Source organism: Rhea pennata, chromosome 7 (genome assembly GCF_028389875.1).
Source record: "Rhea pennata isolate bPtePen1 chromosome 7, bPtePen1.pri, whole genome shotgun sequence".
In the NCBI taxonomy this organism is placed as follows: Eukaryota; Metazoa; Chordata; class Aves; order Rheiformes; family Rheidae; genus Rhea; species Rhea pennata.
The window spans coordinates 13,921,508-13,943,205 of record NC_084669.1 but is presented as its reverse complement, the minus strand read 5'-3'; the positions used below and the strand labels follow the sequence as shown (position 1 = coordinate 13,943,205).

General features: G+C 45.3%; 1 protein-coding gene across 5 annotated transcripts in view; it reads right to left on the bottom strand.

The window, feature by feature from the left end:
• SH3PXD2A (SH3 and PX domains 2A) overlaps positions 1-21,698 on the bottom strand; it is a 264,915-nt gene that overhangs the window by 93,733 nt on the left and 149,484 nt on the right. For 4 of the 5 annotated variants that reach the window (XM_062579532.1, XM_062579534.1, XM_062579535.1 and 1 more), the window contains exon 6: positions 3,759-3,787. In XM_062579532.1, coding sequence (XP_062435516.1) covers positions 3,759-3,787 — 29 coding nt within the window. Of the gene's footprint in view, positions 1-3,758; positions 3,817-21,698 lie in introns of those variants that run through there. The other variant, XM_062579539.1, reaches the window with a different exon arrangement.

The following is a 21,698-nucleotide window of genomic DNA, read 5'->3' as shown; positions in this document are numbered from 1 at the left end:
AGATGGGGGAGAAATTAATTCATGCAAAGGCTAAGTAGCACCTCTTCTCCCAGTCTGACCCCACCTCCTAGTAACCAAGGAGCCTGAAGGTTCATCTGCACGGAAAAGCTGTGGAGCCCATGGAGCTTCCTATTGCCATTAACGCTTGCTCCAGCTTCTGGACTGAAGGTTTCACGCCAGAAGTTGTTGTGGGACCAACAAGGAGATTCTCAGCAAGGGAAGAGGGCGGAATCATCCTGCCCCGCTAGTCTGAAGCTTGCCTTAGCCAGCAATGGGGGGGAACCTCATAGCAGGCAAACACCCTTCAACCAGTATTGCAAGCCACATCAGGATTAGCTGGTGTCTCAAAGGTTAATTAGTTCACTATGCACAGATGGTAGCTGGTAGGGTTTGGAGAATGGATTAACCTAATTTGTGGTTTGTAATGTACCATGCAAACATCCATTGCTAGACTTGAAGCAACTCTGCCATTATTTTAACTTGAGGAGAGAAAAACCACACAATGGATGCTTGCATAGAAGTAATGCCTATTTTGACTGACAAATGAGTTGCTGTTCACTTGGTTAATGCAACTGCCAAATTTAAGTCTGAGAATTCCTTCCCTTTTTGCTACAGATGGTCTTTGGAGAGACCTAAATGAGACCATTTGTTATGAGCACACAGAATATACCCAATCTAACTACTCCTTACAGTTGCAGGGAGGCCTCTCTGGCACTGACAGATGGCCGTAAAGGGACAATTCAATTGACTGGAAATATTAAGGCAGCTTTCCGAAGCAGCTCTGCAGCATGTCAAGTAAAGCCTCACAAATCCAAGGTAACAGCACACGTGGCAGCCTAGGCCACAGCAAACACCAATGCCTGTGCAGAGCCTCAGTCACTCCAGTGAAGCTCCAGGCCTTGAGCGGACTGCAGGTTAAAGCATTTCTAATCAGATCATATCTGAGTAAAGGACTGCATGTTTACACAGCACTTAGCACAAGAGGAAGCCTGGCTCAGGGCTGGCATGCAAGGATGCCCTGGATCAGCATAAGACTCACTTCTGTTTAACTAAGGAGGTACCATGATATTGCATTCAGTTCAGAAGGTCTTAAATGTTTACCACCAGTATCTGCTGCTGAGATAAATGTTTCTCTAACTCCTATTAAACTCTGAACTTATCCAACCCCTCCCTGCTTTAAGGGGTAAGCAGGGGACTAGCCAGACTCAGACTCACCGGCAAGGCAGAGGTCAGGGTAGAGGTGACGTTGGCTGTCAGAGGCATTCCCCAAATGTTTCTGCAATCGGCCATGCTCGTGTCAGGCCTGCACATGCCTGAAACACAGCAGCTGTGGGATTCCTGCTGGACAGCGTGGGACAGCCGTGCTCACACCCAAGAGCTGCCTCCCAGCACATCTTTGGGCAGGACAGAAGATGTGTTTGCATATGAAAGTGTCTATGCCTCTCATTTAAAGGTAAAAGAGTGTTTGCACCTACTCAGGAAGCTGTGCTTCCAAGCTGTTTGTTATCTTAAAGGCTCTTACAACACCCCATGGAAAAGCTTTTCTTATTTGCCCCATTAGTCATTCAAGCATCATAAAGCTAGTCTTCATTAAAGACCACAACTACCAGCAACCTTGGCATACTCCTTAGCCAGCTGTGTGCACACTCCCACAATAGCCATCTCCAAGCAGAGTGAAACATCTTCAGTACCCTAAACTGGGACTGAAGAAGGCAGAGAAGAAAGCCCCTTTACACAACTCAGAAAGCTGCTTCACATTCCTCCTAGCACAACGTAAGAGGGGAAAGAGTATCCCTCAAATTCAACCCTTCCCATATCCTGCCTGTCTGAGCAGCCAGACACCACGCACTAAGACATGGAAAAGAATGGGAAACAGTCCCAAGAGGGGCAACTGCAGCACACAGAGGTGCAGTAGCCAAGGAAGGGGATTCAATTTCTGAGCTCTAGCCTAGCAGGGATGGATGAGCACGTCACTTGGGTCACCACCAGAGCACAGCAGAGCAGCACCTGCAGTCAGCATCAGAGCTGCATCTAACCAACTTTGTCCCTCAACCCTTTAGTGTCAAGGAGGATCAGCACTCACTTCCCCGCAGAGGCATGGAAGCAGCTCCCTATACACCAGCACAATGCTTTACAACCTTCCCCTTGAAAGGTGCTATTCTTGTGCATGTCCACTGGTGCACTGAGCCCAGTTTCCTTTTCTAGTGATTTTCTAGGTCAGTGCTTAAATCAGGTTACCCCAGAGATCAGCAATTAAAATAAAAATAAATAAATAAAAATAAATTAAAAAATGGAGCTTTCTGAGCCAGGAGCTCCCAGAGTCAGCTCTGCTTTCTGCCAACTCCTTTACCTTTGCAGCTAGCAACACTAGGAAAAAAAAAATAAGGAAAAAGGAAAGAAAGAAGAAAAACACTGCTTTCCAATTTAATTCACTGGGAATAAACAGTTTATTCACATTATGGTTAGGAGGTTCTAGGAGTGCTGAGCAAAACTGCATCTCTGAAAGGATCTGCTTTTTAATTGCAACCCAGACAGAGGCTTTGTAGGAGATCAGGAAGATGAAATGTGCTATATAGTTTCTAGTATCAGGCCAGTACCTTGTACCACACCTGCCTCTGTTACCACCGCCAAATGGGCTTACAATACCTGCTAGAGGAATTAAGGAAAAAAAGCATTTTGGAAGAATTGGTCTGCAAAGGCAGCAGGTATCTAATGCACAGGAAGGCAGGGTCAAGTGACAGCTCCCCATCATGTAGCTCATTAAAGGATTGCAGCATAAAAACTTTCATGATTAGCCAACAAATCATCTAGGTAGTGCCATTCACCAGTTTAAAATATTTTAATCTTTTCTTTTCTCAGAGAGATTGAACCATTACACTGTTTCTTCAGTCTAAGAAAAGAAAGAAAGAAAGGAGGAAAAAAAAAAAAAAAAACACACTCACACAACCCAGGAAAAGAATCCTCCCCTCCCTTACATGCAGGCCAAAGTTTTCCAGGAGTCACTATTGGCTTGACAGGCCTCTTTGGATGCCCTGAACGTGATTTGGAGCACCAAAGACTCCAAACAAAGTCGATGAGAGTTGCAGGTGCTCTGTGCTGGGGAGGACACCCTAACTCATCCAGCTCAGAGCAGCCAAATCCAGAGGCTCATAATTACATGTCCCTTTTGAAAACAGATCTGTGAAAATCACTAAGAGCCACAGGGAAGGGGGAAAGAAGAAGAAAATTTGGGTTTATGTAGTTTCAAATCAGAATTTCACAACATGTTTAAATCCAGAGTCTTAAAAAACAAAGCGCTGGGCTAGAGCCTTTGAGTCAGCCCAAACCCCAGACACAGGCACCAAGACCTTTACAAGATCCTTTTGGAAAGGCAAACATGAGATTCAGACAGCAAGAGAAAAAGCATTCTCTCTCAGGCTGCATTTTGACTGTATGCTCAGGTAAAGATAAGTTAAAGGAAAAGGCAGGGGGAAGAGGGAGAAAAAAACAAAACAAAACAACAATTTTAACACATTTACCCTCTTGGACTGGAGGAGAGGTTATATAAACACAGTTAGAGGAGAGCAGTCATTTGAACTGCAATGCTATATAAGGTGGGTTTCTTCTCCTCTCCAGTGCAAGAGGAAAAAAAATGATGCCACTCTCCAACAGGCTTAAACAATATAGAAGTTAAACTGCTACACAATTTCATGCAACACAAGATAAAGGCAGGTTTAAAAGGAAAGTCCTTTTAAAAGGCCCAAAGCTGGGCATCTTACCTGATTTCCTCTTTGAAGATCCATAGTCCCTGAAAAAGAGACAACAACAAATAGACATGGTTAGTGCTGGAAACGTTGGGGAGAGGGTGGGTGCGTCCCAAATTTCCACCCATACGCTCAAGGGCTCATCCCGCGCGCGTCCTCCTTTAAAGAGGAGCTCGGGGCTGCAAGGCATTGACGGGCAGGGGCCGGGACAGAGCCGGAGCGGCACCGGCTCATCAGCGGCAGCAGCTGGGGCTGCTGCAGCACCAGGGGCTCGGGGAGCATGTGATCAGCTCGACAGAGCAAACCATCCACAGGCTGCAAGGCAGGGGAGAAGGGTGTCATTTTTTCCCCTTTAAATCGCGCTATTAAACGCACAGCTACTGAATTAACCCCTGAGGCTCCCCTGGAGAGGAAGGGGGATATTAACCGCTTGCTGGAAGGCTGCGGCTGCCGCAGGCTCCGCCGCCACTGCTCGCAGCCCTCTCCTTTTGGAGGGCAGTTAATTTTGGCGTAACCTCCAGCCCCCCCCCCGAGTTATCTCTGTCAAGCACTTGTCCTCCGCAAAGAAAAAATCCCCAAACTTAATCGGTTCCAGGATGGGGGATGCACCCGTCCTTTTTTTTTTTTTTTTTTTTTTTTTTTTAATAGCCATTTAAAGGGTGTTTGCACCTTTGCTCGCGACAGAAGCGCCAAAAGCTCGAAAAGCCGTTGCAGACCCGGGGAGAAATTACAGAGCGGAGCTGTGCGAACCAGCCGAGGAGAAGCAGAACGGCGGGCGAGAGCGCTCCGCGGCGGCCGTGCCTCCCTCTCGTGAGCCTCCCAGACCCGCCGCTGAAACCAAGTCTGCGCCGTCGGGAGCCGGGACGGGGACGGACCGAGCCGAGACGGCGTCGCTGCCCAGGCGCGGGGACCGCTGCCCCGCCGCGCGCCTCACCGGGCAGCGTTGATTTTGGGGGAAGGCGCCTGCCAAAGCCCCCGCAGAGGCAGGCAGCAGCCTCTCCGTTTGCGGGAGCGGGGTTTGGGCCCTTGCGGCACGCTGTCTGCTCCAGAGCAATCGGAGAGGGAAGGAATCTCCAGTTATCCCAAACTGCATTATTTAATGACTAGGAAGTTCGGGGGATCCGCTGGAAGAACGACGCGTCCCCCGAGCGCAGAGGTATGTCTGCAAACGGATCCGGTTTCTCCCAGCGCCTGGCGTGCGTGCCATGCCTTGCACGGCTGGGATTCGCGTCCACTGAGTAATAACTGCTTGGGAGTTTTTACACCCTCTTCAAATTTTCCAGTGTCATTCCTATTTCAATTAAATGCTTGTTTTCCCGGCTATGTCTGAAGTTGTATTTGATGTGAAGATGCCGCTGCTCGTGAATAGGCTGCTTCTTCTGCAGAAGCGGTACCACGTGCAAACGTAACGCCAACTGTATCGTGACCAAACCAGAGACCCTCTCAAGAGCTAGCCGGGGAAGGCAAGCCCCCCAAAACGCCGTGCCTGCAGCTTGGCGGACGTGGGCAGCACCCCGCTCCCGCCCGTGAACACCTGCGGCGGTCCTGCCCAACTCCTGACAGCGCCCAAGGGCGAGGGGCTGAAGCCCTCCTGAGAACCAGGCCATGCGCGCTCGTCCGTGGGCTCAGCACCATCCTGCTGAGCTACAGGCTGCCTTCAGCTACAGTCGTGGTGCCTTCGCGTGGAAGAGCCTGACGGTCACATCGAGCAGGCAGAACTCGGGAGAGCCGGGTCCATTTCTGCCTGAATCACCGCAAACTTGAACCCCCAACTTACTGCAGGTTATTGCAGGTGCTTCCACCCCCTCAATATTTTTTGTGGAAAAAAAAGATAAAGCTTTTGCCATAGTGAAGCTACTTTAAAAAAATTACCCAATTCACACAATTGCAAATGTGGTATCGATGGTTGGATATGATTAATGAGCAACCGAAAATGAAAAAAGATGTTGCTGAATGTCTCCCAGCTGACCAGATCTAAGGTGGTACCCTGGTTTGACAGCGGTACCCAGAAATGACAGCAGCAGGAGATGATTTGTCAGTGCTGTGGCTCTGCCCTGGTAGCAAACGCCACAGAACGCTCAGAATCCAAACCTCCTTTCCAGGCTGCCTCCTGCGTCTTTCAATCTAACCTCTGGCTGTTCGTCAGGGCTTGTGCGAACGACTGCAGTAAGGTTTTAAATGAAGCTGGTTCTCCAGTTCCAAAGGATGACTCATTCATGCAATTTAAAGAAAGCAATGATTTAAAAAAGAGCAAAAATTAGAAACTCCCTCTCTTTACATGCAAATTATGGGATGACAATAGCTATTACTGCATATAGAATTTTTTCTCATCTACATTATTTCTGTTTGGCTCCTCATTTGGCCAGCATTTCCTCCTCAATAAAAGCACATCATTTATGGAAGCGTTCCTGCCATTAAACTGTCTCCTGCAAGCCTTGCAGCGGGCAGGCACATCCCACGTAGAACCGCTAATGCAAGCACGCAGCACTGTGCTGCACACGCCGCCAGGAGCCACGTTTCTGGGCAAGGGCAGGAACGGAGCCAACTCAGACAACAACCATCCACATGGGCTGGCGCTCTGGTCCAACAAACCCCGTCACTGCTTGTCTCAGGGCTTGTGCACCATGAAAATGCACATTTGGATTAGTCTGAAGAGGGAAAAAGCCTCTTACTGACCGGTGCACGGCCCAGTGATTTAGGGTCAGTTGGAAGGGAATGAAGCAACCAGCAGCCTTCAGTGACGTGCTCTTGAGATCAGGCAGGATACCTAGCATTCACAAGAGGGTCCAGACTGTGGTCAAACTCTTGCAAGCGCAGCTCTGCTTTGCTCTCTGCGCTGTGCGCTCACTCTCCTCTCTACAACTGCATTGCGCCAGTGCCAGGCTGTTTTGGGACACATCAGTGCCACGTGTAAGACACCTTTCCTGCCTGCTCCCTCATGCTCAGCCAACACGCACTAGTCGTCCCCTCCTGGTCTTCTGCACCCCCGTCCCACAGTGTTCCCCAGCTGCATCCAGGATGTCCACCCAGCTCATGGCTGCCATATCATTTTGTTCTTCTTAAATGTCCTTTTCAAAACTAACATGAGGACTAAAATGAAGATGTGAACCTCAGTCGGTCAAATACCTTACAAACCCATATGAAGAAGCACCTCCAGTCTCAGCAAAATTATAATCTAAAGACTTAAAGCAAAGAGAAGATGGGATAAAAGTATATTATAGATCTTTCACTGAAGGGGAGCTGTAGCAGCTTTTACGACTTCTGTCTTAGTTCCCAGTCTTAATCATAAAATCACCCTTCCAGAAAAAATCAAATGATTGTTTCAAAACATTTATTTGAGTCGCCCCCTCTCTTAACTAACACGACTCACTCAAAGAGAGAGTCAATGAACAATCTATTCCTGGACAGGTTTTCCTCCTTTCTTTTATAGTTTTTCTAAGTTTAAAAATCAAGTTTTATCAAGTTCTGGTTTTGGATTTCCAGAAGTCCATGTACTCCATGTCCCCCTGTCTTGTAGGCTTTCTGTGCATCCACAATATTCTCATAAAATCAGGACACAGCCATATAAAATAAAATGGAGCTTGAAGTAAACCTAGTGAAACTCTGAAAGCCAAAACTGATTCCTCCAAGCTAGAATGGAAAAAAAATCACAGCTGAAATAGAAAGCAAAGGAGGTGCAGCAAATAATCTCTCCAGCTGGGTAAAGTGCTTTTTGTATACATTCTCTTCTCCTGGTGTCTGTTAGTGAAGAAAGTCTATCCAGCTGCTTTGCAATAGCAGCAGCAAGGAGCCAGGCCTGGCTCCAAGTTTATTTTTAAAATCCTGTTCAGCATGTGATTCACTGGTGTGTCTCCCCTCTCCCAAGAGACAGTCTCGAAGGTGAACACCTCTTCGCCTTACTAGTTTCAGAAAACCATTACTGTGAGCCTAAAGTATCAGATTATGTCCAAGATAATAAAGGAAATTCTTTAATGGTTTCTCTTGAACTGTAACAACCTCCAGGTAGGAATTCTGTTCTTCTCTTGCAATAAGGATTGTACCTAACAACTGCTTGCCCTTAAATCAGACAATAAACCTGGCCTTGCAGAAGAAAAACCTTTCATGGAAAAGTTTGCTTTTGATCTTTTTATCTTTATACACACATACATTTCCATTTTGATTTTTTCACTTCTATCTGAGACTAGCTACTGCTATCCTTGTATCACTTTCAATTACAGCTACAGAATAGCAGCAAAACCAGCAGGGAGAACTGAGAATAGCACTGGCAGATCCTTCCTTCGTTAGCCAGAATCACTCCGTGCTTAAACGAATCCTTTTCATAGAAATAGCATATTTCCAGCCTTATTCTCATTAGAGATAACAGTTTTGCCTAAAGTCTTCCTAGGGGGCGGCACCTTTCACTGACACTGAACCTCGTTACTGGCATGGAAAGTGTTTCCTGCTGCTAATGATATTAAAATATTGCAGGTGCCAAGCGTGTCACACAAGCTGAACACACTCCTCTCGCTTTAATGATAAAGGGGAGAGAGACAGGATCTCCTTTCTCATCAGCTTCACACCAGGATAACATTACTGATTTGACTTATGCCAACGAACGTGAAAGGAAGGCCACGAATTTTGGTAGAGAACTGATTGTGCTGCTATCGCATTAAGCTATTCACAGCCAAGAATTTTGTGAAACATGAAAATATCTTATATTACATCACTGAATTTATATGTCACTTGCAATCCAAAATAATCTGCAAGGTTTTATTAAAAATGTTACTGAAAAGTTTTACAGCGCATCCTCTCTTTAGGGACTGACTTTGATGCTATATTCAATGAAAGCTATTGAAGTGTGTGTGTGTGTGTGTGTGTGTCTGTCTGTCTGTCTGTACTTTAATCTATCTAAACATACATAGATATATACAAACAAGCAGTGGCACAAATGGAAAGCTGCTTAACAAATAAGGAGTATCCTGACATTTGTTCAATAAAAGCCTAAGTAATGTTCCAAGCCAACAAGACGACTGGAAGTGAATGGATGTTTCTGCAATGGCTTGTGCCTATCTTTTCAGCTGTAAGTCTAATGCAGTTTGATTTGTACTTGGCATGAAAGGTTTTTACTGCATCCCCTATGGAAAATCAGCAGATAAGGAGACGCCTTGTGCAGGAGCCAGGCGAGGATGCTGAGCAACCCCCTGTAACGAAGGAGGGGGCTGCAAAGAAGAAGGTTCAGGGAGGCGCCGTCGCAGCTCACGGAGGAACAGGGCTGTGGGAGCTGCAGAGCAGGCACTTCACCAGGCAAGGCAGAAGCTAAAGGGAAAGTAAATCATCTCTCTGTCCATTTCCCAGTGTTTGACATCCAAAGGAGATGAGATGGTGAAAGACCCAGAGTAATGGAAGTTAATCAGTATCCTCTAGAGCATTTTAATACATAATTTAAAAGCGTTCCTTATTTGTTGGCTTTTGCTAATTCTTGTTTAAACACATTGTAGGCATTTATGTTCCCATGCTCCTTAATTCCTAAGAGTCTTTGGGGCTGTGGGGAGTCTGCAGTGGAGATGTATGACATTTCAAACAAACAACTCAGATTATCATCTAATCACCAACGATTTGTCAGCCAGATAAAAACACAGAAATGTTTTAACAAGGAGGTCTGCTCCCCCCTTGCCAACATTCACAAGGTTTGCAGTCAGGACTGATGAAGACTGCTGCCTTTCTCCAAAACTGTTTTTCTTAATACTGCTATTGGATTCTGATACAGTGTTTTTAAAGTAAAATAATACAAAAATACTTTGCTACTGCCCTTTCCAAGTACAGAAATCTCAGCTTTGAGAATGGACTCACAACTCGAAATTTTTCTAACGGATTTTACTCAGACTGACCTTTCCTATATGGCTTTTGAGACAAAGGAATAAATCAGGAGAGACCAAGAACTATCCGTAGGCTCTTGCCTATTACAATGGCAGGATGAGCACCCTAACGTGTTAATGTTATATAAACACACAGGAGTGCTATCATTATAGCTGTACTGAAAACTGTGGCCACTTGGAATTTCCTGGAGAGTGCAAGGCTGAAATTCATATCCATAGTGCTCAAAGTGCAAGAGTTGAACCATCTGAGCTAGAGGCATCTGCATTCCCTCCGAGCAATGAGACGCAGATGAGCCACAATTAAGCTATGTTAACTTTACACTTTACAGCTCAGGAACACAAACTCAGACACACGGAGGCACACAGCACTCTCCCCTTCCAGCACAGCATCCCCAGAAATCATAAAAGCACAGCTGATCTCTTCCCCAAGCCAAATAAACAGATGAAGGCTTTTTTATTTTTTTCTTTTAGAAAATATTCTGTTCATTTCCTGATATAAATCACTGCATTGTGGAAGCCTCTTGAACATGAATCTGTCCTTTCTGCACAGAGGTCGAGCTTTTCAGTCGTGTCAGAAAGGCCCTCATTGTGGCCGGACCGAGACGCCCCAGACTGCAGAATTCCTCGCCGCGAGCAAAAAGGGACTTGAGGGGGAAGACGAAAATCTGGCAACCTGACTTCAGACACAGGCATTTCTTGTTGGCTTGAAAAGGTCTCGGCTTGCTGCTGAGAAGGGTAAGCCAATATTGTGTAATCAGCTCCTTCAGAGAAAGGAGACACCGTAAATGAGAGAATTTTGCCTTCCTGCCACCTTTCTGTTGTCATCACAGGGTGACTGTAACACTGGCATAGAGCAGAAAGCACAGCTTTAGGCAGTATATTTCTGGTTAAGCTGCAATGATTGCCTCTGCATCATCTAACAACTGTGGCCCAGCTTGGCTCAGCAAAACCCATCCTGGGGCCCTTATGTAGGGCTGATGTCTGACAACTCCTTTGAAGCCAATAAAATAAAAGGCAATGCAAGTTCTCCCTGAGAATCTCCATGCACAACACTGAGAACTCTTCTATATCCACATGCAGAAGAGATTTTCCCTGCACAGAGATTCTTGTCTTGCAGAGAGGAGCTAAGGTTAGAAGGAGATGAATACTGCCACTTCTCCAGCAACGCTCCCTGCTTCTGAATACACGGATTTATGTCGTGAAGGGAAGGTCTGGAGCAAAGGAAAACCACTGTCCTCTCCCTCTGTTCATTCAGAGATTAGCCACGAACAGCACAGCATGGATCCACTTGAGTTCTGCTACCAGGCATAAGATGCAGGAGATACAGACAGCTCAGAGACAAACAACATCCCCGTGGACCTCTCAGCCCCACGCAGACCCACAGCCTCTGACAGGCGGCCATCACAGTTGTCTTTCTGGGTAGAAATGCTATACAAGTACAAGCGAGGGGTTCAAGGTATCACACCTCTTCCCCTAATGACTGGGAAAGAAGACAGACCTCCATCCCAGGATCTTCTGTGGAGAAGCTGATGATCTGGCTCCAGCTGAAGAAATAGAGAATTAGCCTCTTGAATTTTCACAGTTGTATTTTGTTAAGATCAAATTCTCCTCCTGGAGGAAGAGGAGGCATTTGAATCACATATTCAGCATTTCAGCAGGCAGTGAGACAGAGGGCACAGCATGGACAGCAACTCCTGCCTTGCCAGCACCAGGGAGGGCTAGCGTGGTGCAACCTGGAAGCGTCAGACACTGTGGCAACGAGCTAAAGCCATGTGATTCTCTACTGCAAGGCTTCAGTGGCCTTGAAAAAGACAACATGAATGTTTATAGCAGGCTTTTTCCTGGAAAGAAGTAGAAAAACAAGATCTTGCCTAAGAGTCATAGCCTCATCTGTTTCTGTTTTAGCCTGTTTATCCGTTCACTTTGCAAATTTTTCTGCAGGACAGAAAAATGTATTTACCTTACCAAGAGCTCTGATTGGAGATGCTATTCACCTCCTGTAAACTGGCTTTGGCTATCCCTTGCAAGGAGGCCAGATTTATCTCTGTTCCACAGTGACCAAACATGTGTCACTTCATTATAGTAAAGTATTTATAGCATAAATGCTGACTGATAAAAACAAGCTAATAAAAATTAATCATTTTCATGTGCAGATTTTCCTGTTGTGCTCCTCACTTTGGAATTTTAATACACAGTCTACATGCACACACAAAATGTTTAAAAGATGCATCTAATCACAGTTATAAAGTAAGTAGTGAATATTAGAACTGTAAATTCACATGCACAAATTAGTCTGGCTAATAAGCTCTCATATATATATCACAACAATTTGATTAAGAGTTTAAGAAGGCAGTACAGGCCTTGAATTTTTATTTTATTTCTTTTGAGCCTTTTCTGATTTGAGGGTGAGCCCCTGAAATTCCGGTTACCATCAGGGCGTTGTGTCCAGCCTCGGGCTGGCAACCGCAGAAAGCACCCGGGTTTCCAAACTGCGGCCCTAACAGTGACGACAGAAAGAGCAGCGATGTGCTGCATTTGCTGTGCCCATCTGAGGACGCTGATTCCTCTGCCATTTCCAACTAGCTTTGCTGGGACCGAGGTGTATGCTGCATATTTTGTTGCCAAATCATTGCACCTGGAGGAATCCTAAGAGCACGGTACCGCAGGCACTCCACACTGTACACCCCTTGGGTCTGCGTTGTGCTAACCGAGCCACCGCCCGGCCCGGGGAGGCGCGAGGGCTGCCAAAGCCAGCCCCAGCCCCGCTGAGCGCTGCCCCACGCTGCGGTAACGGGCAGCTGGTTGCCGCTTTCTTTGTGCAGCTGAAAGAAGGGAAAGGGAGAAGAGAGAGTTTCCCCAAGGCACCAGCTGGGGCTTCTTGATCTGCCTGAAAAAGTAGGATTGTCCCTCAAACTGCATTAGCCTCCTTGGAGGGAAAGAGCAAACAGCTGAAGAGCCTGCAGACTAGAAAGGAGACAAATGAGTTGGAATAACACTAGGCATCTATACTCATCTTGAGTGACCCACAGAAGAGAAAAATATTACCTACTTCTCCTAACAGAAAACCTGCAAGATTACCAAGCTACTGGCAGTCAATTAAATTATGAGAAGAGCTTCTGAGTATAACACTCCTAAAACATGGAGCTCGCTGGCGTTATAGGTTGTTGTCACCAAAACTAGCGATGATATAAAATCATGAAGAAAGGGTAAACGGTGGCTTTTGTACTTCATGCTCTGGATGCTTTGACTCATAGATGACTACGACAAGCTGAGAGGATATACAAGGGAAGCTCACCATGCATTTGCTCTGTTTTCATATTGGCTGTAAGCCACTGCTGGAGACAGGAAACCAGATGGGCCTCTGGTCTCACCTAATTGTGGCCTTATAATATATTCTGCTGTAAAAGATCAGACTGGATTAGGATAAATTACATCCAAATCATGCTGCATTACTCAGCACATTAAATTGTCCTTAATCACACACTTTGATGGTCTACATTCCTGCTTGAATTTACCTCCCGTGTATACTTCTTTGCCTATTCTGTTGAAATTGTTGCTGATTTTCAACTACACATAGCCAGGCTATAATGAAAAGCCAATAAGGCTCTTTGATCAAGCTTTATAATAGGACTAATCATGGGGACACACTCTGCTGTGGCAAGATGGTTTCCTCATCCTGTCTCTTTCAGAAATTTTCTGTGAGCCTTTAAAAGCAATTTAATCCTGAATTATGTTAGTTAAGTATTTTTTGTTGCACATGTGAGTTACAAGAAAAGGCCTCTCATCTCAATTTGCTACACAGTTCAGGAAATTAGTTATAAATGCTGTAATGCCTTCAGTGTCTCTCAGTGCAATGCAGCGGAAACTAGCAATCTGAGTAAATACTTCATCATTCCTAATTTTCCCATATGCTACATCCAGCACTTGATAAGAGATGAACTATAGGATTCTGTCTGGTAAATAGTACTGTGTTTTCCCTATCTAAGCTGTTTACATTGTTTCCAGAAGATATTCAAGGAAGAAACATGCAGTTCTTTAATAAACAGCACATGAAACATGTTAATGACGATCTAATAAAAATGAGCATGCATTCAATGAAAGTGAGTCACCTCATCACAAGTTTAGTGATGGGAGGGTGGTAGAGATGATGACTAACCAAGCACACACAGTAAGTCAGGGGTGCAGCAAGAACCCAAAATTTTGATGCTCTATTCTGCACTCCCCGTGGCATTCAGGCAGTCCCTGGTACAGGTTAGAGCAGGTCTCTTCAAACCATGGGTCAGATGCCAGTAGAAGGGCAGAAGCCATTATAAAGCGGCATACAGGACAGCATCCAGCCTAGAGGTGCACTGCCAGTGGTGGCAAGTGCTATAGTCATCGCAGCTCTGCTCTGCTCTGCTTGTGGTGTTACTGAACAAAAAAACACACATACCCTATAAATACCTGAAGTAAAGCATATTAAACCAAAAATCATCTCTTGTCTCACATCTACATTTGCCAGAGAAAATAATGATAGTAACTGCTAGAGAAATAATGAACTATTTTCTCTGAAGTTTCTTCTATTGGGAAAGTTGAATCTTTCACACTACAGTTTGTGGCTGTCACTCCTTGTTTGCATTGTTTGCCACTACCTACTACCTACTAACTACAAAAGGCTTGGCTCCAACACCTTGGTAATTCTCCTTGAAGAAGCTGTAGGTTGCTACCAAATCTCCCTTTAAACCCCCCCTTTGCCAGACAAGTAATAGCAAGACAACAGAAACAAAAAACAACTATTTTTTTCTCTCATTTCTCCTTACTCCTCAACCTGGGGCAGAGGGACAGAGAGAGCAGTGACCCAAATGATAGTGATGAGGGTTGTCTTCATCTTGTTCTCCCTTCTGGCTTGTTGGAAAGCCCACAGCAATTCCCTTCGACCCACCCACCTCTGAGCCTATCTTATCTCTGAGCATAGTTCCCATGCTGAATTTCTTGGAGTGGTGACATTAAGCCTGGGGGAGCCCTGCAGGACCAAGGCCATTACCTAGTGGCAACTGTGGTTCCTAAACGAAGCCCAACATGAAGAACCTGGCCTGGGGCTCTCAGTGAGGGCAACCCCACACAGCTCTGGAGGCCACTCAGGGAACATTGTGGGTGACCAACCTCCCTTATCCTCCAGGTACCACCGAAACTTGTTCCTCCCACCCACCCTTCTCCTTTTGGCTGACCAAGCCTTGAGGACACCAAGCAACACAGTCTCCCTGCAAGGGCTTTCTTTTGCCCCTCAGCTGTACACACCTCGAGGCTACTCTTGGTTTTAGGCCCCAGGGCTGGCCATGCTATCTAGGTGTCCCTACAAGGGATTCCCTGCAGGTTACCCAACCATGTGGGAGGGACTTGAGCAAGAGCTGGCACCAGTTCACAGGCTGGGGCTCCCACAAGGAATTCATAAGGCTGCCACTGGCATTTCTGAAATGTTAAAGGCTCTAAATTGGCAAAATAAGAAATGAGTTACAGGCATTTCCAGATATGACCCAAGCCATGCAAGACCTCCAACTTCCCAGTACAAAGGGGAGCATGCCAGATGTTTAGTATTACATAATTTTGCATTCCTTTCTGGTACTGCTTCTTATGGTGTCTACAGCACTTCTGCTTACTCATCTGGCTTTTTATTAACATGCTGCTTGGACCCTTCTGTCTTGCTGCTCCTTCTCTGTGAGCAATGGAAGAAGAACCCTGAAAGATTAAGACAGTAGTGTGCATAGACAGCAGATGGCTATTGCAGCTAGACTTTACACTGCTAAATACCCTACTGCCCTAGCTAGTTTTACACCCTCTTTTAGTGGTAGGTCTTTTCTCTCATGACTTTTTCAAAAATCATCTGTTGTACATATGGCCCTAAGATTGGTAAATATTTTTCATGGAGAGGCAAAAGCTTACCTATATACATGGAAAGGCAAGATCAAACCCGCAGTATGAATTCTGACTTCTTCTGAGTCTTCGGTGACTGTAGTCTTTCTTTTCCTCATTACATTTCCTTCAGTCAGAATAGCAAAATTTAAACCCCATCATTTCCCAAATTTGCTTCAGTGGTATGTCCTTAGTTAACTGTCTTGCAACATCAAATATCTTTCCAGTGTGCTATAAAGAAATGTAGTTCTCTATAAGACACCAATTTTATAAACCTTGGCATTGTTTCCTGCCTCTTTCTATGAAGCGACACATGGAAAGGTCTTTCAAGTCATTAAGTTCCTCAATTTACTAGTCAAGAGACATAAATCATAGCATGTAGGATCTACTGCGAGTTCAGGAACTCTAGGAATTTTTTTTAATCACTGTCCTTTGAACTGAACTTTTTCAAAAACTGTAGAACTCCAAAACATATCTAGTAAATGTGTCCAGTAAATGCATCTAGTTGCTGGACTGACAACTACTAAAATCAGACTTGTCTTTACTCATTACTTACTAGCATTAGGCACTCCTAAAACATGCTCCCTGATTCTAACACTAAAACATGAAAGAATCTTGCCCAATATAAATGTCGAGATACATTAAATGATTTTAAACTACACACAGACACCAATTAAACCAGAAGAATACAGACAGCTTCCCAAAGACAAAACGTTTCAAACACTTGGATTATTTTCCAAAGTAATGACCACAGCTGCCTTCAAATATCCTACGATTGGACCTCGGGTCCTACTCTTCTCTGCTCCCCAAGGGATGAGAGAGCTAAATTATGTGTCATTTGCAAAGAAGCATCATGAGCCTTTCCTACGTACCCTGGCCTTGGAAGTATTAGACCCTTTGAAAAAGGACATATTCTGATAAAGTTATTCTAGTCTCAATGCTTGATTCATTTGGGGAAGAAAACAGAAAAGAAAAACGTAACTATTTCAGAATGAACTTACAAATGACCTTGCAGAGATGGAGGATGTTTCTGCTAGTACACATGTGGGTCCATGCTAATACTTTCTTTTGAGCCTTACTCAAATAAAATGGCAAACTGAAAAATCACATTGACCTCAAATACAGGTCTATATCCTTGCCTGAAAACACCCTAAATATTGCCAGCTGTTTTTCATCTCTTCATAGCCATCCAAAAGCACATTGTACAGAATGTAAAAGGCATCAAGACTTCTTTGGCACAAAAGTGCCATCTGCACACTAAGAAACTAACACTTTAATGCTTGAACAGACCAAAACTTTTGCAGCCCAGTTTAGATCCAGATGTAGATTTTAGAGAGGCCTGTTTACACAGAAAATGGTAAATTTCTCCTTGTTCCTTTTTTGTAACTCCAGCCTGTTCTCAATCCAGATATTAACTCTTAATTTACCTCATACATCCCCTAACAGGGTGGGGTTTTCTTGGGTATTTATTTCCAATATCTTCTTCCATGTTCTAGGCTCATAATAGTGAAGAGGAATAATGGGTGGATTTTATCTTTTCCATTCAGTCAGATGGCTATAAAAGAAGACGCTTTAGTTTGACTAAAAGAAAAATTACTCGCTCCTTCAAAACGAACACTGATTCAGGAGGTATTTCTGGTCTGGTACATGAAAGGATCTGTATGCTTTCTAGGCTAAATGGCCACTGACAGCATTACTGTTGTAATTGTTCATTTAATCTATATATCTATATCTATATCTGATATATCTTATCAGATTTGGGTGACAGGAAAATGTCAGCAATTGTCAGGAATTAACCCCCTCCTTTTCAGCTATTGCTCTTGTGTGCTCACTAATTCACAAGCTCAGTGTACGAATAAGGTTCTTCTGAGCTCATGTCCTGCAAGTGGCTTTTGTGCACAGTTTGTTCCATCGCTACCTAAAATGCCCTAAGTTGGATAATAAGAAATCATGATCTAAGCAGGAACATGGCCTTTCCGACAAAAGGCATGTCTCTGCTGCCGTGCTGTGAGCTCTGCATGTGGCGTCGCATCTGCCACAACCCAGGAAACAGCCCTGTGGTCTCGCAGAGATTCATGTATCCTCAACTAGGTGTTTGGCCATGCTAGATCACAGCCAGTGCAGAGTCCTTCTGCTTTGCAGCGTGCTCTCCGCTGCTCCTCAGGCATCAGTTACTGGTTGCCAGTCTGCACTTCCTTTGCTGGCTCTGCCTCGAACTGTCGTTCCTCCCTTTGCCGAGTGAATCCCTCCCCTCTTTATAAAGCATCCCTCTCTGTAATGCAAAGGTCGCACAGCATGGCCATATGGACATCATTTGGATCCACATGCCAGCAGCACCTGCAAAAATTGCACTCAATAAACTTCAGAGCCGGTCATGAGCTTTTCTACCGAATGAAGTGCCCAAACACCAATTGGAGAAAGGGAACTCCTCTCTGATGCATGTCATAACCAAAAAAATTCCTCCGCAGAGCGGAGGAAAGGCCGGGAGAAGCCGGAGCAGAGGCAGCCTAGCTTCTCTCTACCACAAAGCTGGGCATTAGACAGATACTCTCACCTTTGGTTCCCCAGCAAAGGCAGATGGTGGCCCCACGTCACCAGTTCAGAGTGCCCCCAGACCCCACCGATGTCAGCAGAAGATGTGGACACTCTGCACCTCACAGAGTTGTGCCCTGTCTGCAAGTGTGCAACACAACACTGACCTCAGGTTATCTACCAGATCAAAAAGTGCTCAGACCACTACACAAACATCACTGGCTCTGCACAAAAACCAGCCCTTACCTAAGCAGCAATACTGTGTGCAACCCCAGAAACTCAGCTTTCCATTTCATAGAATAAAAATCCTTCAAGCTCTGTTGTGCATCTCATCCATTAGAGAGACCTGGGGAGTTGGGCAGAGACCTTTGGAGTTGGGCGGAGACCTGCCTCATGATTAGATAAAAGCTTTTTCTCATAAATCACTATCCAGAAGAAACCACAGGGCTGGAGCACTGAACTCAATGTGCATTAGAAGCCAGGCACATCTCCTACACCAATTATTCATGCCTCTTTGCTGTATGTTGAAGAATGCAAGGTTTTGTGGTAGGGAACAGTTCCTGTATTTATTTATCATTACTAGTGACAACAAGACCAAGATTGTTTTCTCAGTAAAGACAAAAAGAAAAGCAAAGCGTTCCTTTTCACATGGAAAAAGCATTTTAAAACAATGTAGTGAAAGTGTTGGTCCAGACTCCTACATGTACCAGAGCAAATCTGGGATGGTGATGAAGAAGGAAGGTCAGGGATTTTTGGCTACCTCCCTGCCCCTGCTCCCCCGGAGCCTGACAGCTGACTCATGCCAAACAAGTCCCAGAACTGCTCTAACCAGTGGATAAACAGCTCAAAAAGAATAAATTATACCCCGTCCCTGTCCTTCCTTTTGCCTGCCCCAACACCCCCTGGAGTCTCTTCAAAGCGGAGGAGAGGAAGCCGTAGAAGGCGCAGAAGTCCCTGAACACAAAACAAGAGGATGTGCACACAGATGTTCCCCACCACGGCGGGCCATGGGGCCACAGCTCATGGCCCTCTCCCAGGACAGCCCCTGCCCCCCGAGGAAGACTTATAAAATAATGGAAACAATGACAAAAAAGTTGCAAATGTGTCTCTCATGTATGCAAGTTTCTCAATGCTAAAAGTCAGAAACATCTTAGGAGCAAAACAGCAGTCCAGACTGGGAGCTCTTGTTAACAACTGCTTTAAAGACTCACAAGCGTCCGGTTGCTAACGCTGGTGTGGCTACAATATCTTCATATCTGAGCACCCCAGAAACCAGCATGAATTTCCCTCCTCAAGCACCAGAGAAGCAGGAAAGTGCTGCCAGTCCCATGTCACGGATAGAAAGTTGAGTCAAGAATACTTTTCCCGCAAAGGTGTCACGAAGCAAGAGTGGAGGCTGGGGTTTAACCTCTGCAGTTGGGCCGTCCTTCACCTCACACCATGCCACGAGTTTAAAAATACATCACTCCTCTTGGAAATGTGTCACAGCTCTTAGAAACAAGAAAATCAGGTTGTGAGTGGGAGTAACCACATAGTATATATACCTGATTTTGAGCAATAGGCTTTTAAATACCACTTTACAAAAAGTAGACTTTTTAGCACTTCAGAACCTGAATACATTTTTATTATGAGAGGTTTGAAGCAGAACCATTTTAAGAGACAGGGGGCACTTTCTATTCGTTTTTTAGGGTATATACACTTACAGTATATACGTACTCTGTTTTGAAAAAAAGTAATTGTTTTATATGCTACCACAGCTTTTCACTGGTCATGCCATGCTCAATCCAGACAATATGAGCACCAGATGATTTAGCATGGGGATATTTTTAAATCAAGGAAAAGAAACTGTTTACAATTTACGAGAGGCTTTGATAGCTGTGATTTAGAAATGCCAGTGTTTCATTCCAGCAAACGTTACAATAACAAGAGCAAGATGAACGACCTGATGCCTTGTCAGAGATCTTCACAGGTCAGATAAAACGACCACATCATATCTGCAGGATCCGTTCAAAGACAGCCCTGTTGAGCTTCTCCTGGGCTTTGATGCCCGCAAGCCGAACGTCAGCACGATCCTCCCAAACGCCAGCCTCCTGCTGAGGGCTTTCTGCCGACACACTTTCAAACCTCTGCAACACGGACATCCTGTCCTGCCTCCCATCCGCGGCCGTCCGAGATTCCCTAGCAGAGTCCTGCGTTTCAAGGAAGCCGGGAGAGAAGAAAACGCTCAGCCCAGATTAGCGGTTGCCAAACAGCTGGTGGAGAACAAACCCAGGAAAACTGACATTTAAGCAACCATTGAAGAGATTTATCAATTTTAGAGCAGTGGGGTGAGATCATCTATTGCCTTCAGTTGTCCTTTGGCTGAAAGAGGCAAACTGACAGCTGGATTGCCCAGGATTCTGCATTTATACACACTCACTGAAATATGTGCATTTCATCATCACGTTGCATTTTCTCTGCTTCTCCAAGGCTTTCACTCAGCTCGCTCGAGGGTTTTCAAGCCTGTGTCACATTCACATACACCTGCTGCAATCTGTTAACATTTAACATGGAGCAGAGTGTGTGAGCAGTAATGAACGCTCTTCTCAGCATATTTAGTGTCTCTTTTGTTCAGCACAGTCTGGAACTTTTTCAAAGTTGCACACATTTTAAAATGATTAGCTATATAATCTATGGAAATAGCTCTGGGCCCATGGATTACTGACAGGCAGGATGCTCCGAGGATGCGATCATCCCGAACGGAGAGGTGCGGGAGCCACTCATAGCTCACGCTTCGCAACGTGGACTTGGACTGGCTGGCAACGCTGCTTCTGGGTCAGGGCACGCACTCGGGGTTTCAGCAGCAGCTGCGCTCTTCAGTCACTTTGTTCACTATGGGAAAGGCTTAATTTCCTTGAGAATATTGTGGCACTCATTCACCCTTCGAGAGACACGCTACCCTTGGAGACGCTGTACAAGGATCGTCCAGGCAGTCCTGCGTGATGCGAAGGGAATCTTTGTGGCTACTTTAAATAATCTGATCGAGAAACAAGTTTTTGCTGGGACTCCTCCACCTGTCTTTGCACACGCACGGTCAAAATTCCTCCCAGGGCGTTGCAGAGCCCCCACAGAAGTCATTCAGCCCTTGGGATGAACTGCAACCATTTCTCGGGCTTTGGGGAAGCACATTTCACCCTTTATGTCTGCAGCTACACCCTCCACGTACAGATAGCACCATATGCAGGATGCATTTGTATGTGAACATTATGCTGTTGTATCTTGGCTACTGGTTCCACTGAAGTGACCAGGAGACATGGTGTTATGATGGCTCGCATGCCTGCAAGAGCAGCCTTCTATATTCAAACAACTGAGCTCACATATAATGCTCAGATACAATTCAAGACCAGATGTATCTTTATTTCCTGAATTATTTTATACATCAGTTTGTCATCGAGATGAATTTTCTGTTTTGCTTTAGCTCTGAAGTGATTAATAGAGTTTGCCATAAAATACGTGTAGGAGAAGCCTACAAACCAATGGCACTAAATGGAGGTATCAGAAGAAGCTCAGCTACCAAGTCTACTGGGCATCTTTTGTGCTGGCACCCAGCACATCCCTCCTTACTGGGATCCATGCCTGCCGCTTCTCCCTGGAGCCACTGCGCAGCCACGTCAAGTTTGCCTAGAGACACATGGCAAAA